Source organism: Nomascus leucogenys, chromosome 11 (genome assembly GCF_006542625.1).
Source record: "Nomascus leucogenys isolate Asia chromosome 11, Asia_NLE_v1, whole genome shotgun sequence".
NCBI classification, from domain to species: Eukaryota; Metazoa; Chordata; class Mammalia; order Primates; family Hylobatidae; genus Nomascus; species Nomascus leucogenys.
The window spans coordinates 60,139,247-60,163,731 of record NC_044391.1 but is presented as its reverse complement, the minus strand read 5'-3'; the positions used below and the strand labels follow the sequence as shown (position 1 = coordinate 60,163,731).

Genomic DNA, 24,485 nt, shown 5'->3' with positions numbered 1-24,485 from the left:
CTGGCAGCAGCGCGTACACTGGCTGCTTCCTTCTCCCAGAAGAGCCTGGAAGGGCGCACAGGCTGGTCGCCCTCGGGCGAGGGCAGCCGGCGGCAGGCATCCCTCCCCCTCGCCTCCCTGCCCAGCAGCGCCAGGCAGTGTCCCGCCGAGGGCAGGGCGGGGCGCAGGCTGGGGGAGGGAGAGGTGGGGCCGAGCCTCACGGCCGCGGCTGACGCAGTGCGGGGCGAGGAGCCCGGAGCGCCCCGGCGGGCGTGGAGTCCCCAGCCCGGCCGCTGGGAGGCCGCGTCCCCACCGGAGGGGGCAGGGCGCACTCACCCGGCCGCCCTGAGGCCGCCGGCGGCCTGTTGGCTTCTCCACCGGCGCGCTCGCCGTTCAAGCGCGCTTCGTCCCCGCCCCAGATCCTGGGGGGTGAGCGGGGGAGAAGGGGCGGGCGCCCGCGAGCAGTGAATCACCTCCTCCTCTTGCTGCCTCAGCGCCGCCGCCACCTTTCCATTCAGTCGCCCAACATGGCTGGAGCGCGGCGGAGGTGAGCCGGCCGCCCGCAGACGCCCCAGTCTACTGCGCCCGAGTCCCGCGGCCCCGGCGGCGCCTCAGCTCTGCGGTGCCGAGGCCCAACGGCCCGGTCGCTGCCCGCTGCCAGCATGTTGGGCGCCCCGGACGAGAGCTCCGTGCGGGTGGCTGTCAGGTGAGAGGACGGTCTGCCGGCGGCGGGCGGCGGGCGGCGGGTTGAGGGCGCGGCAAGGACCTGGCTGTGGCCCGGGGCACCGGCTGCCGGAGTGGAGCGACCTGAGGGACGTCCCGGCCGGGGTCTGCGGCTGAGGAAACTGAGGCAGTGAGTCCCCGCCGGCCTGGCACGCGCGGCCGGGTGCTGGCGGGGCGACTGCGCCGCCCTCACGCCGTCTGTGTTTGCAGGTGGCTGGCAGCTGCGCGGCTCCGGGTCCCTGGGGGGCGTCTTCACTTCTCCGGGGGAAAAGCCCTCGTCACTCCCCTCCGTCCCCTCGCCGGATCAGTCGCCTCAGGTCTGGCCGCCTTGGGCTATCGCCTGTCCGGGAGGAGCTGCCTCTGCGCGGGGCTGTGGTGTTGTTTTTTATTGGTTCTAGAATGTCTGTCATACGTGTCCATGCAGCTCCGGCCTTCCCAGGCAGGAGACAAAGCATCTGTCAGCGCCGGCGACCGCAGGGCCCGCCGCGCGCCCACTCGGGTTCTGATGTCTGTGCAAATGGGACATCTTTTTCAGCATCACGGGGATCTAGACATGCCCACGCGTGTGGGTAAAGGAGACAGATCTGGCTTCTTGGGTGTTGGAATGGGAGTGGAATTTAAGGTAAAATCCACCGGGGAGAGGTCTACAGGAGGAAGAAAACTCTTTAGCCAGAGGAAGGGTGAAATGGGTGACTGTGTGAAACATACTGACGGTAGGCAGGGTGGATACAATGTAATCGTAACGTTACACAGGCCAGGGTGTGAGTCTGGAAATACGGGGTACATCAAAATTATATTTCGGCCAATGACAGGCACGAGTATTCGATGTAATTTCGGCTGTTTTGATACTTATCAAGAAGGAAAGCTCTGATAGTTGCTCATGGAAAATTGCAACATCATCACACTGTGTGAAAAATTAATGAGGCATTCATCCTAGGGTAAGTGCGTGGCTTTCACAGCTCTGAGAGTCTACTGTTAATTCACTTCTCTTTATTTATGCTTTAAGGATTATAAAAATAATCTACACTCCAAGAAATTAGAAACTATTAACAATCTCCTAGTCTTGTAGTCTTTCCAGAAAATTATTCTAAAATTTCTCCCCTCTAAGCATTTCTATAGTTACTATTTTAGTGACACATCTTGGGTCAGGCATAGTAATGGCTGTTTTGTATACTTTGTATCTTTAATTAACTTAAATAATAAAATGAGTTTTTAAGTGTGTGTGTGTGTGTTTTTTTTTTTTTTTTTTTTTTTTTTTTTTTTTTCCACCCAGCGAGGTGACAGTTTTATGACTGGTTAGAATCACCTGTTATAAGGCTTTTGAAGTTTTAATTAGGCCTTCTTGGTTATTGTAGGGCTACTGATCCAATTGTTAGATTAGTCTGTTTCTCCTATTCACTGCTACTACCTCTCTTTTGGCCCTTTAATACCAGTTAATGACTGCACAGGGAGGAGAAAGGGGAAGGAAAAAGGCAGAAAACCCAGTAAGAGGCAATTTTGTTAGGATATCTGATCAAGGAAAGTGAAGGTGCATAAAATATTACTGAAAACAGACAATTTGTCTGTTTTTAGAAATTTGAGATTTTTATATGTGAATTCTCTAGACTATCACAAGGCAGTTTGTTGACCATTCTGTTAAATCCTATGCTTCTTTGCCTGTAGAGCCATGGATGACCCTAAAGTGATGTTGACTGATAAATAACTTGTATTTGGTTTTGGTGTGCATGTTAGGACTTTTTAGGTGAATGAATGTGGGTTTGATTTTTGGGGAAAGGCTTTATAAAAACTTCGACATAACTTAGTAAGCCACATTGCAAAGATTCAATTTGTTGAATTCAGGATTCCTTCCTTCCTTCCTTCCTTCCTTCCTTCCTTCCTTCCTTCCTTCCTTCCATCCTTCCTTCCTTCCTTCTTTCCTTCCTTCCTTCTTTCCGTTCTCTTTCTGTCTTCTTTCCTCTCTTCTTTCTTTTTTTGAGATAGGGTTTTGCTGTGTCACCCAGGCTAGAGTGTCGTGGTGCCATGATAGCTCACTGCAGCCTCAACCTCTTGGGCCAAGCAATCCTCTAATCTCAGCCTGCTGAGTAGCTGAGATCACAGGCATGTGCCACCCTGCTTGGCTAATTTTTATACATTTTTGTAGATATGGGACCTCCCTATGTTGCCCAGGGTGGTCTTGAACTCCTGGGCTCAAGCCGTCCCTCCCAAATTGCTGGGATTACAGGCATTAGCCACTGCGCCTGCATAAATCGGGAATTTCTTTCATTAAATACATTGTTCTCTGAACAGAGCTACCTTGTAAACTTACCTTATATAGGATAAAAATAGCTTATACTCATATAGCACTTTAGTATTTATAAAGTGTTTGGACTTATATTGTTCATTTATAACCATTATTTATTGAAGATGTACCCCCATCTCTGTTATCCTGATTTCTGGGCTAAAAGTAGTGATAATTGTTTGACTTACACTGTGGCCAGGATTAGTGCTGTGTTAAGATGTTTTATCTCATGTAAAGTCCTATTTATTCCTCATAACAATCTGTGACTTAGGTCCTGTTATTATTATGGACATTTACAGATGAGGCACAGAAAGATTAAGTAAACCATCCAAAGTTAAATTGGTAACAAATGAGAGAGCCAGGGTTCCAACCCAGATAGCTTGACTCAATAGCCCGAGTTCTTAACCATTAACCCTGCAGAAGTGAGAGGCAAGAACATGGCTTTGCAAAGTTTCACTTAGCTTTGGGTCAGTTGCCTGTTCTTGATTTTGTATTAGTTCATTTACAAATGAATGGCTTTCACAGGTTATTCATATTTTGATATTTCTAGAAAAGATAGAGCTAAGACAGGACCTGAACTTACTAAAGTATTTCCTCAAATTATTTAATCTTTCCAGCTTCCTGTTACCCTACCCTTCAGTTTGAGAAGGGTTCCTCAGCAGAATAAATAAATCAATACAAAATTGTATGTCTATATACAAAATCAACAAAAGCATATGACCTGCTTTTTTCCTTTAATGAATAATATAATTGTGGAAATGCATCCTAGAGGTGCTTATGTTTTATTAGAGGCTTATCAGTATGTTAAAGCTGATGACTCTGTTGTAGGTTTCTCAAGATAAGTGAATGGATCATTTAAGGCTTTGGGAGAAAGATGTTAAACAGAAAGATTCTCATTTAGGGAGAACAATTTTTATTCAATTTCCAAAAATACCTTTTTACAGTATATTTGAGATGTTCTGTGGGGTTTCTTTCATTGAGATAGATATGGATTTGGATAACAGCCCTTGCTATCCAACGCCATGTGGCTATTAAGCGCTTGAATTATGATTAATGCTACTGAGAAACTAAATTTTTAATTTAATTTAAATGAGTTAAAATATAAATTTAAAAACTGGTCCTTCATCCAGTTATTATAAACTTTTAAGTGTGTTTCGAACAACTTGGATCTACTTTTTCAGCTGTAAAGTTTTGAAATCGAAATAGTGATACAAGTATTTCTGATGAAAATTTAGTGTACGTATTGACTAGAACTGTAAGTGTAATAGATATGCATTAGCTTTCAAATACTTACTCTGAAGAAATGAATGTAAATATTTCGATTTTTATATTGACTATATGTTGAAATGATAATACTTTGCTTACATTGAGTTAAATAAAATATAATTAAAATTAATTTTCACATTATATGTGTCTATTGGATACCACTGCACTATAACTTAAAAATGTGAGGAATACATTTAGAATAAAACTTTTCACAGACACCCCATCATGGACTAATCACATCCTTATATTAAGAAAATACTAAATTATTGGGTATCTGATTTTAGAGTGGATATGCCTGTACGCACATAAGTATATATATACATGTAAGATGTAAGATGTGATTCAACAGCAACACTTTTTTTCCTCCGAGTGCATGGGTGTAGGAAGGTATGGATTTTAGACTCAATAATCAGGTAGCTGATTTCCTAGGAAATGTGGTAAGTTGAATGGATTGCTTAGATAGATGTCGCCAACAAAAATGAACAATAAAGTACAATGTAGAATCTATTCTTATTATCTAAGTATACTGAATTGAACCAAACAGTTAACTCAAAATGATAAAGTCAAACATTTCACCTTCTAAATCTAATACATTATGAGAGGATGTGTCCCTTTCTCTTCCCTGTCTCTGCTGACATGATAACTTTGAAATGTTTTTCCTTTCCAAGGACTTTAGCTTGCAAAATATGTCAAGAGTTTGGTAAAAAGGGAGATACAGAAAGGACCTTTGTGTTTTTATGTTATTCTCTGTTTGTAGAAACTAAAATTTCCTTGCCTGGCTTTATCAGAGAACTGTACCTATCCTTGACAGTGAGTTTGGATTAGTGTGTGATGTGGTCTAATTTGTGTTTTGGTTTGCTGGATTTTCACCTTACCAAAGCACTGTAAGGAGTGGCATTGCTCAGCAGGCTTAGGGGCGATTTGGACATTCAGAAGCTCAGTTTTAGGTCTGTCACTGGCACTTACTTGCAATGTGAGCTCACTATACTTTTCTTTTTCCCAATGCTGGTTTGTCAACCTAAAGATATTAAGAGTTGTAAGAACTTTTCATGTGCAGTCTGTTAAATATGATTTTAGTTGTTGTTAGTCAAACTGCAGGCACTAATGATGCCTCTATATTAACTGGAAGGAACTATTTTAATATTTCAAACTTGACTTTCCTAATAATATAATTTCTTTAGGTATCCTTATTACTGAAGAAGAAACATGTAGGCTGTAATGGTCCCTTTGTCCCATTCTGGTTATAATACAGATGAACAATATTTTATTTGCTTTACATTAAAATCCTATGAGATAGCCTGGGCAGCTATTATTATCTCTGCTTTACAGAGGAGAAAAATGTGTCTCAAGGTTTATTCACCACTAAGTAACAGAACTGGAACTCAAACTCAGGTTTCTGATATCTATTGTTGTGCTCTGAAACATATTTCCAAATGTTTTAAAAATGTAATGTAATAAGGATCTTTTAAGTTGAAACTCTAGATATACATGTGAGGTAAATTATTCAAATAGTTTAATGTTCAAAAAATATGGGAGCAAATGAGTAAGACCTCTGAGAAACATTTATTTTATGGAAATAGATGGTTATTTGGTGTTTGGTTATTTATTCCTTTCATCCTTAATGCAACAAATCTTTAAGTGCCTATTACATGCCAGACACTTCCCTACCACAACACACATGACATATGTTGTCCTTGCTTTCATGGAGCTTAGATCTAGCAGTACAGTGCTTTTTAAACACATGAAATATGTGGGAATGAACACACAGCAGAATCAATAGCACATGTCAGAAATGAAAGATAATTGTTAGATTTGAGTTTTTGTTTCTCTCATTTTTCTCAATGGCATTTTTTAGTTCATACATTTCTCACAGACAATGATACAAAATGCCCATGCATTAGGAGGATATTCCTTATATCATGCCCTACTTATATGTCTTTGTATTTGGATGAGGAGTAATGGAAATGAAAGAGAGTAGACTGAAAAGCCAGCAGATAATTCAAGTAGAAAGTCAATGAAATAATTTCATTTACAAAATGTGGGTTGATAGTCATTCTTCAGATATGGTTTATTAAGTAGTGGACCTGTTTGTTATTTGGGACTCAATGGAACTTCAGGTTTCATGCCTAATTATTACTACCCCTTGAGCGCTTGCCATCTTACCTGCTAATTGGTTAATATTTTGATGCATAATTATGGGGTAGTGAATGATGCACTAGAAATTCCAGTTTAGTGAAACCATGAAAGCAGAAATTATCGTAGCATTTAATACTATAATATGCCCAATCTTCCAATTCTCATCAATTTCTCCTCAAATTAATTGACTTGGAATATGCCTTATTTTAAGTGTTTTTCCCCAAGACATGATACAGCTCAAAGATGAGTCTTGGACTTATGAATAGTTGCTTTCTGTCAAAATCACATGTGGCCTGACATAATCTGAGTTTCAGATTAGGAAGAAAAACATATCAATAAAAATGCATGGCAGATGATAGTATTTGTTTACTGTGTATCATTAGAACAATTTTATTCAAAATAAAACAAAGTTGTTTGTTGTTATTTTCACTGCTTCTCTTTGGAAAGGGGATTTGTGGATTCAACTTGGTTTCCCAATGGATTAACTATTTAATCTTCTCAGAGTGTTAAAATAGTTTTCCCGTGGCTCAGGCATTATTTGAAGCAAATGACAGCCAAGCCAAAGGGACAGTTTTCATGATACCATACAATTATGATGAGATCTTTCTGAAGGTTTCAGAATAATTTTTGAGGTTACCTTGTTCTTTTTTTTTTTTTTGCAATTATTAAAAATGTTTAAAGCTGGCATTGTGGTGTGTGCCTGTAGTCCCTGCCACTTGGAAGGCTGAGGTGGGAAGATTGCTTGGGGCTAGAAATTCAAGGCTGTAGTGTGCTGTGATCACTCCTGTGAATAGCCACAGCACTCCAGCCTGGGTAACAGTGAAACCCTGTCTAAAATATCTATATCTATATCTATATCTATATCTATAGCTGTATATAGATATAGATATGGATATATAAAATATAGTAAACCCTTATAATTATTGACAAGATATATATATATATATATAAAAAATAGTAAACCCTTATAATTATTGATGAGATAGGTTTTAAAGTTGAAAGGGATCTTGAAGGGATTAATTGGTTGAGGCCCCTTCTTCGAGATAGTTGAGGTGTTAGAGACCCAGAAAAGTTAAAAGGAGTTGATTGAGGTCACATGACTGGTAGCTCAAGTCTTCTTGATTAGTGCTGTGGATTTTCTAGGACTTCGTGTTTTGCTAACATACATCCAAGAAATAATTTTTATATTAAAATAACCTACAATTTTAATCCCTTAAGCATTCCTTATATAATTTTAGTTTGACATTTGGATAAGGTCGCTCACTGTCAACCCATTATTTTGACTTTAGAAGCACCTCAGTAGTAGGAACTTGATCAGTGATTCTAACAAAGACCTCTCAGAAGTAAAGGGAGAGGAACCGCAGGGGTAGAAACCCAGGTCTAAATTTTGAGATTTCTGGTATATTAAAATATAAAGAAATGCCAGAACTGAGTTATAAAAAAAGTAGACTGTTTTTAACATTTGCAAGTAGCACATTAATGCTTTCACAACAACCACAGAAATAAAATTCATATGTAGTCTAATTTGAAAATAATTTTAAACATGTAAATAGAAATTCTTTTGTGAATTCCAGGCCTGAGACGTGTGGCTTCCCTGCTTCCTCCCACTTTATTTCTTAATGCTTTACTCCAGCAGACTAAAGGATTATGGCACATTGCAGTAATAACAACCTCACTAAAGGAAGGTGGCTGGAGTGTGGGGTGGGGGTAGGGTGGAGTGAGGAGTATTTTTTGGCATCTGGAATGGAAGATGGAGGCAGAAATCTGAGTGGTTTAAGAAGACCTCCTTTTGAGTATTACTTCACTAATTAGGTGGTTCTTAACCAGACCCATTTCAGAAGGAAATACAGAGTACATTTTGATTGTAATGGAGGCCTGTCACCCCAAAAGCATCCTAAATCCCACATCTACACAAAGCTTTTCTAGACTGGTGTCATGCAGAAAAAGTTGTGCCATTTGGGGTCTTAGACCTGCCATATATGATTCTTCTTTCTTTCCCTCTGAAATTCCAATAGGAAATGGCTTGAAATGTTCAAAAAATCAAAGAATATTTAAGCACTATTACAACAGAACATTTGAAGGACATTGGATTATTGACTTGAGACAAGTAGATATCTGAGTTCCCAGACTGTAATAAAGGTCATTCAGGATTGAACCACAGGGTCAATCTACTTGGGCACATCCATCTGCTTCTTCAGTAAGAGGAAAGAACCAAGAAAAATGTTCAAACTTAGTTGTGGAATGGTGGGGATCATGGACCCACCCAGAGGCTAAAAACATCAAGGACAGCTCAAGGTTTATTGCTCATTTTCTGGGTATCTTAGTGTGTAGTAAGATGTTAGCTTTTGAGACTAGATTTGAATTATTCTCAACTTTGGAGAGTTGTGTCTGTCACGTAGGCCTGATAATATCATAGATCTCTCAATATGATGAAGGAATTACATTATTTCAGAATAGATATCCGCATTTATTTGATACAACTACTAAGCTAGGAGTTGTTCTAAATAAGTCTTTATCTTTCAGCAAATGTGAACAAGAGACCTTGGAGAGTCAAGCTGTAGTTTATTATGATGTGGCATATTGATCACATGGTACTAATGAGGCACAGGGCATCTCTAGCCTCAATTGTATTCCTTCTTATTTACTTTTTTGGATCAAAATTCATTCATATATAATTAATGAGTGTTCATTGTGTACTGGAATCCCATAAGCTGTAGGCATTAAAGTAATTGAAGGCAATGTGCTATAATAGAATGAGCATTGCATGGTTAGAAAATTGTTTTGGTTTAGACTGTTACCCCTGATAAATTTGGTTTTCCCTTGGTAATTCTCCCCTGGATTTGAGAAAGGATCATGAGACAACTGTGTGAAAGCACTTGAAAAATGGTTTTTATACAAACATAGGTAGTAATATTATTAGATAAAGTTGGTATAACCAACTGTTATGGTTTGATTGTGTGCCTCCGAAAGATCATGTGTTGGAAACTAATCCCCTATGCAACAACGTTGGGAAGTGGAGCCTAAGAAGAAGTGATTAGTTCATGAGGGCTCTGCCCTCATTAATGGATTAATGTCATTATTGAGGGAGTAGTTTCATTTTCTTGAGAGTGGCTTTGTTATAAAAGAGTTTAGTCCCCTCTTGTTCTCTTGTGTGTGCTCTCTTTCCTTCTGCCTTCTGCCTTAGGATGAGGCAGCAAGAAAGACCGTGCCAGATGCAGGCCTCTTGACCTTGGAGTTTCCAGCCTCCAGAACTGTAAGAAATACATCTCTGTTCATTATAAATAACCCAGTCTGTGGTATTTTGTTATAGCACCACAAAATGGACTAGGACCCCAACGATGGGCATGTTGATTATATTCCAAACTCTAGCAATTGGATTAGTTATTCTCTGATGTACAACCTGTAACTTGAATTTGTAAAGTGCTTTAAAGGTGTCTGTATCTGGTATCTGTTCTTTTGCTTTTTGAGTATCTCTTACTTACACTACTATAAGTGATATAACAGTATATATAAATACTTCCAAGATCCTTATTCTATCTAGTCTCCCCGTTTTCTTTTGCTTTCAATATATAAATCACACGCCATACTGCTCTACTCTATCAAATTCATCCTTTTGTAGTTTATTAGAATTCACTGTTTTTATTCTTTCTTTTTCCACAAAGCCTTTTAATTAGTGTAGTTCTTAGTGTTTGTAAAGTTACTAGCATATACTTTGTGAGATTAACAGTAGTTTTGAGTTATACTTTTTACTAGTTGCTTAACCTAATGTAAGAGAATGGTAACTAAAGTGGATAGTAAAAATATGAATTTTCCTTCTGAATTAGGTTGCACCGGATTTTTGGAAATATTGCTAATGCTTTCCTTTTACTTCCTTTCATCAACCTTGGCAAGAAGTTATTACACTAGGCTGTGGATTAAAGGGCACTGTAAGGGGTAAACTGAGTAAAAGGAGCAGAAGTAATAATATAAAAATTTTAATTATACATTAACTTTTTTGATAAATTTTTTTTTTCTGGGACCTGGAGCTAATGGGGCAATGTGCCTGCAATACTCATTAATAGAACTTATATAAAGACTTGCCTGAAGGCATTTTAGAACAAGACTGATATTTAGAACCAGAAAGTATATCTTGTAAGCGTGTCTGAAAGTATATCTTGTAAGCCTGTCTAATGATCTCAAAATCAGTTTATAATTCCATAAGAAAGTTATTTTTATTCAGTTTTTTCTTATTATTGAAATAAGTTAATCACATTGGAAAAGTTATCAGGAAAAGATAAGAAAAACAATCAATCATAATTCCCTAATATAATTACTACTAGCATTTTGCTATATTTCTTTTTAGTCTGTTTTTATATGTGTACCTGCAGTTTTTTGAAATTGTTGTAATCAGTATGTTGATACCCTTTAGTAGCTTGATATTTACCCCTCTAACACATAGCATAAGAATTTGTCCATCTTGGTCCTGGTGTGGTAGCTCACGCCTGTAATCCCAGCACTTTGGGAGGCCGAGGTGGGCGGATCACTTGAGGTCAGGAGTTCGAGACCAGCCCGGCCAGCATGGTGAAACCCTATCTCTACTGAAAATACAAAAATCAGCTGAGCATAGCAGCAGGCACCTGTAATCCCAGCTACTTGGGAGGCTGGGGGAAGAGAATCACTTGAACCCGGGACACCGAGGTTGCAGTGAGCCGAGATCATACCACTGCACTTCAGCCTGTGTGATAGAGCGAGACTCTGTTTAAAAAAAAAAAAGAATTTGTCCATCTTTATATTAAGGAAGGGCATTTTAAGTAACATGCTAAATATTATACACCATTCTGCTTTATTTCAATAACTCAGTACAATATGCATTAAATTCAATATATCAAACAGTGATTTAATTGACATGACTTTATTGTTTAATAAGGGTATTAATTTCATTTTTATAAGAACTATACTGTCTCCTTTGATTCTTTATAATGTTTCATTCCACTGATGAACACTGACTTTACCAAAGAGTGTTTATTGGAATGGGTGAGAGCAAATAGTGCTGTTCACCCAGAATACATGGGTAAGCATTATGGTACTGAGGATGCTTTCCAGAAAAAGATATATTGATATTTAATTTTAACTTTTCACCTATATCTATGTAAAGACACAATGTATTAGGATGAAGTCGATATTTTCCCAGCACATTATTCCAAGCCAATGATGGTAAATCAAACACAAGACTATAACTAGTTCATTTTTCTTGAAAATAAGTGAGTTTCCAAGGTGTTTATTTTGCTTGCTTTCATCTCAGTTCAAAACAAAACACTTCTCTTTGAGTAGCCTGTTGGTCTGTTAGTCTTCACCTGTCGTGTCCTAAAGTGGAGGTTGTCAACTGCTAATTAAACATGAGATTGCAAATTTCATTCCTGGTTATTTGACCTGCCATTTGAAGTTCCTTAATTCCAGTGTGACATCTGTGACATTTTCAAGTGTCAATTTAGGCGATACGACATGAGGCTTTTGAATTTTAGTTTGCTAACTTGCCCTTAGATCGACAACAGATTCCATCTGTCCTTGATAATATTCTTATCTATTTTGTTACATGAGAGGAATTGGATCTTCTGTTGCCTCTGTAGCAGATTTGGTTTTGGTTTCTTTAGTTAGCTTTGGCTCTAAATTTTTTATTAACTTTATATAACCTAATCATAATTTTTCACAAGTGTGTGTTCTACGACATCAGGCTTCTTTTGAATTCCTGTCTTGCTTAACGTTTTTCAGAGGAAGTTCTTCATGTCCAAAGTGGACAAACTCAGCCTTTCTTGAGTTTCTGGGTCAGTCCTCAATAAAGCCACAAGTAAATCACAGCAGTAGTTTTGTTCTGCCAACCCATTAGTGTGAAATTTTTTGGCTGCTACTCCAGACTTATTATTAATTATTCCTGTGCTTTTAGGATCATAGCCTTCCCTTTAACCTCCTATTTTACTTGTCCAAACTTGGCTTTTGTCTTGGTTTCCTGATTTAGATTTCTTTCCCCGTATCTTGAATCCAAACCCACTTGACAAAGTGAAATTATTGAAAGCCCTCCCTCTGTGGAGAGGGAAACTTGTCCCCTTTTGTCCCAACTGGGGTCTCCTTCAACTCATGTGGGCTGCACAGAACTGGCAGCTGCCACCAGAGTTATTCCACTTGTATACATAGGCTGGCACTGATCTGTTCTAGGTCATCTCTGGACATTACTTTACTTCCATGCCATCCAGTTAGTTGTCCAGCTTTCTACTTTACCCCATTCAACCTGGATGCCCTAGAATGTTTTGAGACTAAAATCACATGGGATCTAGAAGCTGTGATTTCCGTGTGTGTCTTAGTCCATTTTCTGTTGCTGTAACAGAATACCAACAGGGATGACTTATACAGAAAATAAGTTTATTTAGCTCCTGGTTCTGGGTGCTGACATCTGATGAGGGTTTTCTTGCAGCATAGTACCATGGTGAAGGACATCACATGGCAAGAGGGAGGGTGTGTGTCTGCTCAAGTCTCCTTCTTCTTACAAAGCCACTAGTTTCATCATGGGGGCTCTCCTCTATGACCTTATCTAATCCTTATTATCTCCCAAAGGCCCTACCCTCAAACAACATAATGAATTTGGTGATTAAGTTTCTAATACATGAAATTTGGAGACACATTCAAATCATAGCAGTATGGGATTGACATGAAACACACACACACCAAAACATAAAATCCACTAAGGAGTTGAATGAATCTGCCCAATATGTTATAAAATATATTAATGTTCATAAAAAAATAAATTGATACGTTTCTTTTTTTTTTTTTTTTTTTTTGAGACGAAGTCTTGCTCTTGTTTCCCAGGCTGGAGTGCAATGGTGCCATCTTGGCTCACTGCAACCTCTGACTCCCAGGTCCAAGTGATTCTCCTGCCTCAGCCTCCCGAGTAGCTGGGATTACAGGCACCTGCCACCAAGCCCGGCTAATTTTTATATTTTTAGTAGAGACAGGGTTTCACTATGTTGGCCAGGCTGGTTTTGAACTCTTGACCTCAGGTGATCCACCCACCTCGGCCTCCCAAAGTGTTGGCATGACAGGTGTGAGCCACCACACCCGGCCCTTAATTTTATTTTCTTTTGCAGCATGACTTATGGAAAAAAGCATGGACTTTATTTGTTTACATTTTTATTTTTTCAAGGTTTTTTTTTGTTTTGTTTTCAGGGTCTTAGGGTTTTGCTATGTTGACTAGGCTGGTCTGAAACTCCTGAGCTCAAGAGATCCTCCTCCCTCAGTTTCCCAAAGTGCTGGGATTGTAAGCATGAGCCACCGTGCCCAGCCAAGCATGGACTTTAGAATCACAAATATTTGAGTTTAGAATTTCGGATGGCCACTTAACTTTTATGAGCCTTAGTTTTCTCATGTATAAAATAGGGTTAATCCCTTAATCCCTATCTCACAGGGTTGTTAAGATTGTTAGAATGTTCTTTAGAAACGTTTGTGAGATGTTAGATTCTTTTTTCTTTTTTAGTTTTATCCCTCCTCTTCTTTTTTCTCCTCTTTCTATCTCCTGTTTTCCTCTTCGCCTCTCCATCTACCTGAAACTCTATTTTTCGTCTTCTAGGTAATATCTAATAACTAACCATAATTTCTTTTAAAATCACCTTAAGATAGGGTTAATTTCTTTGGTGAGTTCCTGTTTATAAAACCCCACTTTCATCTTGGTTGGTTTCTTTGTCCGTGAAGTGGAGGTAATAAGAGTACTAACATAATAGGATCATTATGAGAATTAATTGACATAAAACACTCAGAATAATAATGTCTGGCACATAGTAATCCTGAAATGTTAGTTGGGATTAACTTGCAAAAATCTATTTCTTTAACAGAGATTCTTTCTAGTCTTCACTTGGGCCCCCTTTTTACAATTTATTATGTCTGTCTTTAATGATGAAGAAAAGGGATGATAATAGTGCATTTATATTTGATAATATGTGACCTTGATATTACCAGTCAAAGCTATCAGCATTGTATTTATATGATAGAATGGATATCTTGATTTATCTTTAATGAATATGTTGAGTTGTGAAAGTTAAGACTGAGATGATTATACCCTCTAGAGCAGTTTGAATAAAATGTTTTCTTAATCTTTGTTCTCTTTTGGTATGTATATTAATGGAAATTCATTCCTTTTCTGTTTATCTATGACATGGGGGATACTTATTTATTTCCAGTTGGTTAGCAGGCAAGGTGAGCAGGTGAGCTCTTTGGCATATTAATCCTTAAACCTCTTAAATATACTGCTTAGTATATCATTAACCTGAGCACACCTCTACTTACACCAACAAGGTTTTTACTAAGACCCCATAATTGATCACACACACACATACTTTATATTTAAACTATAAGTGAACATCTCATTTCCTTGTGTCATGTCTAATTTGAAGTCTTTTTTTTTTTTTTTTTTTTTTTGAGACGGAGTCTCTCTCTGTTGCCAGGCTGGAGTACAGTGACAACATCCCAGCTCACTGCAACCTCTGACTCCCCAGTTCAAGTGATTCTCCTGCCTCAGCCTCCTTAGTAGCTAGGATTACAGGCATACGCCACCACGTCCAGCTAATTTTTGTATTTTTAGTAGAGCCAGGTTTTCACCATGTTGGCCAGGATGGTTTCGATCTCCTGACGTCGTGATCCGCCCACCTCGGCCTCCCAAAGTGGTGGGATTACAGGTGTGAGCCACGGTAATTTGAAGTCATTTTTAAAGATTGACTGAAGTGACAGTTCCTTTGCTAACTTAGCAAAGACATTTGATTAATTTTACTTTTCCTCTTTGTAGTTACGAGGCAAGTCGTATTGCATATTATAAAAATTTTAATTACCATGGTTAAATAAGAAAAAATCAATTAACAATTATTTGTGACTGTTTTTTCAAAGGATCTTACTCAATAATTGGGTCTTGATTGTTGACACAATAATAGCCACTGAAACCTTTGATTAGATAACTAGTTTTGTTTGGGTTGAAAAACAAGTTTCTGAGAGATAAGGTACCAACAAATGAGGTCTGAAACTTAAATGATCCTGAAAACAACCTTCACTTTTTAAGACAAACCTTTTTAGAAAACAAACTTGATTGAATTGTTAAAACAAATACCTTTTGAGTCCTTCACAAAAGTTGGTTTACTGTGAAATGAAATACTGTGATGACAGATGGACCTAGAATATTTGTGGTAGACAGTTAAGTGGACTATTGAGGATGACTAAGAAAGCCCTATTTGCTGTCTTTGACAAGGAAGAATCATCCACATATAAGCTATTAGGATAATGAACACAATAGTAGGACTAGACTAAGAATGAATATTCTTCAAAATCATCCGTACCCATACCGCACAACAGATGCTTATATATTTGAATTGTTTTCTGTACCTTGTGATGAGAACCATGTTCTCTGTTTACCTTTAGAAAGAAAAAGATATAGCTGGGTGCAGGTGGCTCATGCCTGTAATCCCAGCACTTTGGGAGGCCAGGGCAGCTGGATCATCTGAGGTCAGGAGCTTGAGATCAGCCTGGCCAACATGGTGAAACCCCATCTCTATCAACAATACAAAAATTAGCTGGGTGTGGTGGCGGGCACCTGTAATCTCAGCTACTCGGGAGGCTGAGACAGGAGAATTGCTTGAACCCAGGAAGTGGAGGTTGCAGTGAGCCCAGGTTGTGCCACTGCACTCTAGACTGGGCAACAGAGAGAGACTGTCTCAAACAAACAAAAAAGATGCAATAGCAGCCGTCTTTGTGGTTTGTGGTTTTCTTTTCTTTTAGACTATCAAATATGTTTATTTGCACATTGCATAATTTTCTTTTTACTACTGAATATTTTAAAATGAACTTTGATGATGAAAAGTAATGCTATTGGACTTTGAGTTCAAATCCCTTCTGTTTCACTGACTCCCTTTGAGGTAGTAGTGGTGTAAAAGTAACCCTGTGAAAAATAACGTTACCCCTCTCTATGAGTCAGGTCCTTTTGTGTGTAAAGTAGATAATACTACTGTTGAGTATATTACAGGCATTTTGGAAAGTACAGCTAGTAAAAATGTAAAAAGAAAGCTATTGCTCCAAGTTCGTTGTAGGCATAGCAGAAGTTACTAAAGTATTCCGATATCTAAAGAAACAAAATTTTTAAGGATAATAAGTAACTTCTATCCCTGACCATTCCAATTTTTTTTGGCTCAGATCCATTCCATGTGTTTTAATTTAGTTCAGTTCAGTTTATTAGTTACTGAGCCCCACTAGATCAAGTGCACTCAACATAGTTTGATGGGGAAATGCAAGATGATTCACACAGGGGTTTTGCCCTCAGTCCAGTTGGGAGAGCCTTGCATGTCTACACAAGACCCGATGGCTCTCCCATGAAACATGCCAAAAATGAAGTATGAACACATTATGTGCAAGCTATTAGTTTGCCCCTCTAGCCACTATAATCACATTGGCTACTTTATCAGACAGTAAAATGATTTTTTAATTTTCTTTCTTTTTTTTTTAATGGAGTCTCACTGTCACTCAGGCTGGCATGCAGTGGTGTGATCTCACCTCACTGTAATCTATGCCTCCCGGATTCAGGCAATCCTTGTGCCTCAGCCTCCCAAGTAGCTGGGATTACCAGCATCCACCACCATGCCCAGCTAATTTTTTTTTTTTTTTTTGTATTTTTAGTAGAGATGGGGTTTCACCATGTTGGCCAGGCTGGTCTCAAACTCCTGGCTTCAAGTGATCTGCCCACCTCGACCTCCCAAAGTGCTGGGATTACAGGCGTGAGCCACCGTGCCTGGCCTTAATTTCCAAAATAGTAATGTAAATGCTTCTTAATAATAATATGAGTCCCATGACATCTGGTCTTTGAAATCTCCTAATCTTTGACATAGCCTCCTTGGTTTATTTGCTTTCTCATCTCTAATGCTTTTTTAATTTCCATGCTCATTCCATTTTTAAAAATACCTCTCCATGAATTTATTCCTATTTTCATCACATATGTTAAATGCAAATATTTATTGACGACTGTTCATCCACACATACAAGGACATGAGTACACGCATACATGCGTGTACATGTGTGTATACTCACACATATTCGCAACATCCTTTTCTCACACAGTTAGTTAATAACATCCATTTAGAGTGGACAGCTTGGATTTTAGTGAGATAGAAAGCTTTTATGGAAATTTCTTAAAATATTCCAATTCTAAAAATATTTTGAATACGATTTAAGACTCCTTTGTTAACTGCTTAATTTTTTTCATATGTTTCCATTTCATCAATCTCAGTGTCTTGTGGGTACCAGCCAGTTTTGTCTTGGTAGACTGATTACCTGTTTTATCATTCAAAGACCCAGAGACCCAAGGCATGGTAAACATTTATTATTGGTGGAGTTTTGCTGTTGAATCTTGCATAGACTTCTAGATGTCCTTGACAGCTCCATTTTTTTTTTTTTTTTTTAGTCTCTAATCTTACTTCTGTTAGATGTATCTTTCAGAGTAGCTAGCTCTTGTTATAAGGAAGTGGCAGAAACATGATTTCCTGAAGAAAATGGGCTCTGACATTAGGAGACTTGCTTGAACCTGACTCCTTTCCTAGTTTTTAACCTTGGGTGGATTCTTTAATCTGCCTAAGCCTCTGTTCCCTCATCTGTAAAAGGATATTGATAATATATGCCTTACAAAATTATTCTCTTTTAAGGATGCCTTTCCTAATTCTATCATATTCTCAACACTTATAACCCCTCCATGTATATAATTTATATTATATGACAGTAAGTTTATTCATAGATTGCTTTGTAAACAGTTATCTTTAGTATCTTGGGCTTATGCTGGTTTTTTCTGCCTCCTCCAATTCATTGTGAATTATTCAAAAGCAAGGATAGGCTCTTTTATTTCTTGTTTGTCCTCTGTCTGGGTGCTTAATACATCAGCAGGCACATCAGCTCTGGTCTTTAACACCAGAGGTGAAAAATATAATTTACTTCTGATTATTCTTATGGAGACTTTATTCAGCCTGTCTAAAACCATTTGACTGCCAGTGGTGTGCCTGGAACGGAGTTCTGAGTATTGAGGGTACACGTGTGAGCAAGACAAGAGCTTTAATTCTCAAGGAGCTAAGCATTGGGTGAGGATAGAGACAATAAATATTTTTTTTAAATCCAGATATTGATATATACTATGGAGACGATAAAACAATATGCTTGATACTAGTTGTCCTTGGTTGGGAGGAGTCATTTGAGTTGAGACCTGAATATTGGAAAATGAGCCATGAGAAGACCTGAGAGAACAGCATTCCCAGCAAAAGCAAGTGAAAAAGGGCTGAGAAATAAACTGGCCTGTTAGTGGACAGGTGAGAAGGACAGTATAGCCAGCTATAGAAAATAGAACCGAGGGTGAAGATAGGTAAGATTGGAGAGGTAGGTAGACAGGTAAGATTATTAAGGGCCTTATAGTTCAGGGTGGAAATTTTAGATTTCACTTTTAGTGAGAAATCTTTAGAGAGCTTCAAGTAGAGATGTGACATGATCTAATGTGCATTTCAGAAAGATAACTCTTGTTGCTCGGTACAAGGTGGACTGTATTATAAGAGGTGAAAATGTAGGAGATGAGTGAGAAAGCAGTTATTATGTTCCAGGAGTGACATAAAGGTGGCTTGGGCTAAAAAAATAACAGTACAAATGGTGAAAAGTAGATTTCGGGAGATAGAGCTGTTAGGACTTGCTGGCAAAGGGTGTGATGAAAAGGATCAAGTAGATTCTTAGGCTTGGGGCTTTGAGGTGAAATTGATTTTTTGGGGGGTGAGATTAATAGTTCTACACTGTGTGTGTTGAAATTGTTATGCATACTGGACATTCTAATAAAGATGTCAAGTCAGTTATTTAATATATGAGTTTGGATCACAGGGAAGATGTCTGGTCTGAAGGTAAACTTTTGAGAGTCAACAGCATTTAGATGTTTGAAGCCATGGCTTTAGATGCATTCATCCATGGAGAGGGAAAATTTAGAGAAAACTTATGGGGAAAGAGCTCTGGATCACTAACATTTAGAGGCCAAGAAGAGAAGATCTAGTCAAGGATACTGGAGAAGAGCGGTTAGTAGTAGTGAGGTAGGAGAAAGCAGTGAGAGTATGTTGTCCTAAAAGTTGATTTTAAATGTTGCTGAGAAGTCAAGTAAGATGTGAGCAAAAGTTGGTCATTGCCTTTGGTTGGAGTTAAGTTATTGATGACTCAAATATGAGCTGCTTTAGTGGAGTGCTTGATTACAGTAGCTTAATGAGACAATGCTAGGCAAGGAAGCAGAAACAGTGGTATCAAATAATGCATGTAAGTCGTTGGATATGAGAGTGGGAAGATGAAGTAGTTCTCTTTTGACTGCCTTTTTTTTTTGTTTTTTTGAGACAGAGTCTTGCTCTGTCCCCCAGGCTGGAGTGCAGTGGCGCAATCTCGGTTTACTGCAAGCTCCGCCTCCCAGGTTCAAGTGATTCTCCTGCCTCAGCCTCCTGAGTAGCCGGGACTACAGGCATGTGCCACCACGCCCAGCTAATTTTTGTATTTTTTTTTTAGTAGAGATGGGGTTTCTCCATGTTGGTTAGTCTGGTCTCAAACTCCAGACCTCAGGTGATCCACTTGCCTCAGCCTGCCAAAGTGCTGAGACTACAGCATAAGGCACCGTGCCCAGCCTGCATTTTTTTTTTTTTTAACAAAAATGAGAATGATTTTAAGGAGGGTAAGAAGCTGTGGAATTGTGTTGTTGAATGTAGCACCTATGGGGATTTGAAGTTGCCAAGAATGCTGATAGGACTATCACTGGCGAGAAGACTGTGGATCTTGAGATCAGTGGGTGAGGCAGTGTGTCCAGGTACAGCAATAAAGGGTTTTGAAGGGTAGTAAGATCTACCCTTACATGTGCTTCAAAGAATATGGGGTCTTTGGAGGAAAAAAGAGAAGAGAGATATTGGAAACTACATTAGGGAGCAAGAAAAAAACTCATCTCCGGGCACTGACTTATATGTGGTGTAGAAGAAAAAATAGCCTTACTTGAGAGCCCTTCAGTAGAAGCCATGTCCTCAGGGGATGAGCAGGTGAAGTTTTAGGTTGAGGGTATAGAAGAGTGTTCTAATAAAAAATAGGTCATTTTAATACATTTGTCAAGCACTTACTATTTGCCAGAAGCAAAACTGTTCCCAACTCTAAACACATATTATCTCATGTGATCTTCACAATAATCCTATAATATTGGTACTATTATTAGTCTCACTTTATGAATGAGGAAATTGAGAAGTTAAGCAACTTGCCCTTGGTCACAGAGTTGGAAGTGGCAGTGCTAGATTTAGTTCCCTCCAGTGTTCCAGGCAATAACCGCACTATACTGCTGATGGCAGATGACGTTTTTCAACACACAGTGGAAGTATTTAGGAAGGAAATGAAAGATAGACGATGGGGTCAAATTAGAGGATATTTAGAGCAGTGCTGAATGAACATTTTTATACTGAAGGATGATCTTGGAAGCTTGCACTTCTGGTGGAGACTTCGGTGAACAGTAGTTTGATGAACTTTTGACATATTTCAGACCAAAGAACAACTTGAAGGCCTTAGATGGCTAGTTTTGCTAGGGGTGATGTTTTGGTAACTGGGAAAAAGTGGCTAATTAAAGTTTTGAGGTGTCCCATGACACCACTGAGAGGAGGTGGGAGGGTAATTGATGATTTATATTTTCATAGCAGTAGCCTACCGTTTTATTGTCTTATTTGACAGTCTTGGGTGAATAATATATTGACTAGTTGTCTTTCTGGCCCTGAAATTCAAGGATTGTAGTCTTGTCATCTGATATTATTAGTACAGCTGCTTTTGGGAAAGGAAGATGAAAAGACTTTGTAGGAAAAATTTTTCTATTTTTTTCACAAGACTACTTGCAAGGGTTAACTATTTTTCTCTGATTGTAGAAGTACTGTTTGCAGCTGGGCATGGTGGTTCATGCATGTAATCGTAGCACCTTGAGAGGCCACGGCGGGTGGATCACTTGAGCTCAGAAGTTTGAGACTAGCCTGGGCAACATAGTGAAACCCTCTCTATAAAAAAAAATACAAAAATTAGCTGGACGTGGTGGTACGTACCTGTAATCCCAGCTACTTGGGAGGCTGAGGTGGGAGAATCGCTTGAGCTAGGGGAGGCTGAGGCTGCAGCAAGCTGTGATGGCGCCATTGCACTCAGGCCTGGGTGATAAAGTGAGAGTTTGCCCCCCACCCCCCAAAAAGGTACTATATGTTCATTTTGGAAAATTTATAACAGTTTCACCACTCAGATAAATTTTAAAAATGTTATTTTATTTCTGCCATATATATATGTTTATTATTTATATATAAATTATGTATATAATTATATAATATATAAAAATTATATATATTTTATTTTTATATATAAATAAATATATATGTGTATATATATAAATTATATATATTTATTTATTTATTTTGAGATGGAGTCTTGCCCTGTCACCCAGGTTGGAGTGCAGTGGCACAGCCCTGGCTTACTGCAACCTCCACCTCCTGGATTTAAGCAATTCTCCTGCCTCAGCTTCTTGAGTAGCTGGGACTACAGGCATGCACCATCACACCTGGCTAATTTGTGTATTTTTAGTAGAGACAGGGTTTTACCATGTTGGCCAGGCTGGTCTTGAACTCCTGCCCTCAGGTTATCCACCCACCTTGGCCAACCAAAGTGCTGGGATTACAGGCTTGAGCCACTGCGCTTGGCCATCTGCCTATCATATTTTTAATATAATCTTATATTACAGTCATGTTTTGCTTAAACAGGATATGTTCTTAATGACACAGAGAAATGTGTCATTAGGCGATTTTGTGGTCGTGTGAACATAATAGAGTATACTTATACAAACCTTGATGGTATAGCCTATTACACACCTAGGGTATATGATAGAGCGTATTGCTCCTAGGCTACAAACCTGTGTAGCATGTTACTATACAGAACATTGTAGAGTAGGCAGTTGTAACACAATGGTAAGCATTTGTGTATTTAAACAGATCTGAACATAGAAAATGTATGGTAAAAACACTGTATTATAATCTTAAGGGACCACTGTTGTATATATGGTCCATCATTGACTAAAATGTCACTATGTGACACGTGTCTTTAACCCTAAATTGAATCCTATTGTATGTACAGTTTTCCTTCATTTTTCACTTCAATTTTTTTTTTGTTGTTAAATCAAGAGCATTTCCCTAGATCATTAAGTTGTTCTTTCAAACCTGATTCCTGAAGACTGAATAACTGGTTTGTTGGGTTGGTTGAATTTGGTGGGTTACAGCTAGGAAATTTGGGTTTATGCTTCATTCAGGATTTGTCTGGTTTTTTTTTTTTCTTTTTTCTTTTCAGCCTCATGGGTAGATCTCATTACTTTCAGCTTACTTTTAGCTGTAAGAATGGTGTCATTTTCAGGAATTAAAGTACTGCTTAATCTAAACCAAAAACATCCAATTTGCTGTTCTTTTCTTTCCATCTAGCTCCATCCTGACTGAAGACTTAATGACCTACAGTGGGAAAGGGGGACTCGCCTTACTGCCTCAACTTGCTCTTTCATTCCTCTTTCCATACTCACTTTGCTGTTTCTGGGTCTTCAAAACAGGGAGTGGAGACACATTTGAGGAAGAAGAGCAGATTTTTTTTTTTTTAAACTTAGTGTTCTTCATAGTTCTTTGCTTGATGTTCTTTATAGTTCTCTTTTGCTTTCATTAGCTGGCCATTACACCCTTGGGTTCTTTGTAAAGCCTCCTGAGGGCAGCTTCCTTGCTACATCTGTGATGAGAGTTCTACTCTCTGTCTGACCTCTTGGGAATCCCCTGGCTCCTGTTACCTCTTTACTCTCCTCATATACCCATAGCCTCTTACAGCAAATGTACCTTTGCCCCTGTAGTCAACTTTCCTTAGCAAAATTCCAGTGAAATGGCATATTCTCGGGCCTTTCTCATTTTGTCCAGTTGGGCAATGAGAAGTATCACATATCTGTGACTCGTCAAACAGCAAAAGTGCAGCTTGCTTGTTGAATTACTGCCCTCTTTTTTTTTTTTTACTTTCTGTCTTCAGACCTTTCCAGGTGAGAAGCAGATGCCATTTCTCTGTGTTTATATATACATCTGGTCTCCAGAGGACACATCACATTTTCCCAGAACTCTCACTTCTCCTCTCCGGGTGGACACTCTGAGATGGGCCTGTCTTCTATGAGATGGACATACTGAGATGGGATGTGCTTGAGTTTTGCAGAATGGAGATGCCAGAATTCTCTTCTTTTAGGTCTTCAATTTCTGAAAGTAAAATCTTGAGCCACCCCCTCATTTGTCTTGACACAGGAGAGATATTCTACTTCCTTATACTTTGGAGAGGAAGAGAGAAAACAATGTTCTCTGTAACCTGGAATTTCTTCAAAATTTCCCCACCATGAATCTTTAGCCTTATCTTATATAGCCTGAAGATGAATGATAAAGGGCTTATGGTTGAAGGGCCAGTTTGGCTACCTTTTGGTAAGTCATGTGAGACTGTGTGTAGCAACTTTCCTTGAGACTTTCATTGAAATTATGAGGTAGTAAGAAAAATCCTTTCCCTATCTTGATGTAAATGTGAGTATTTTATATATACTAATAGTTCAAGTGATTTCATAGTAAACATTACTGGTCTATATGGTTCCTTCACATAGGAGCTTCAATCAACCCTCAAGGGAGTAGCAAAAAGGAACTGTTTACACTATAGGAATGGAAATTATAGGACCCAGGGCTGAGCCTTACATCTTACAGTAACTAGTAAGTTAACTTTAGGCAAATCACTTGCTTTCTCTTGGCATCATCTTTAAAATGAGAGAGTTAGACTAAAGGATCTCCTCCAAGATTCCTTGTGGCTCTAAAGTTTATGAATCTGTTTCCTAGGCATTTCTACTGTTAGAACTACACCTAGGAACTTGTCAACAGAGTACTCCTGTAAGTGGAGCTTTCAGAATAGAGCCGGTACTAAACCATACCCTTCCATGTCCTACCATTTCATGCCATTCATTCCTTTCTTCAACATTTATTCATTCACTTAACAAATACTATATTTACTTGTA

At 38.9% G+C, this 24,485-nt stretch overlaps 1 protein-coding gene across 11 annotated transcripts in view; it reads left to right on the top strand.

Annotated features, from left to right (window-relative positions):
• Window positions 1-224: 224 nt before the first annotated feature.
• KIF21A (kinesin family member 21A) overlaps window positions 225-24,485 on the top strand; it is a 155,422-nt gene continuing 131,161 nt past the window's right edge. For all 11 annotated transcript variants that reach the window (XM_003252305.3, XM_030822625.1, XM_030822627.1 and 8 more), the window contains exon 1: window positions 225-685. In XM_003252305.3, coding sequence (XP_003252353.2) covers window positions 642-685 — 44 coding nt within the window. In that variant the 5' untranslated portion in view covers window positions 225-641. The remainder of the gene's footprint in view (window positions 686-24,485) is intronic.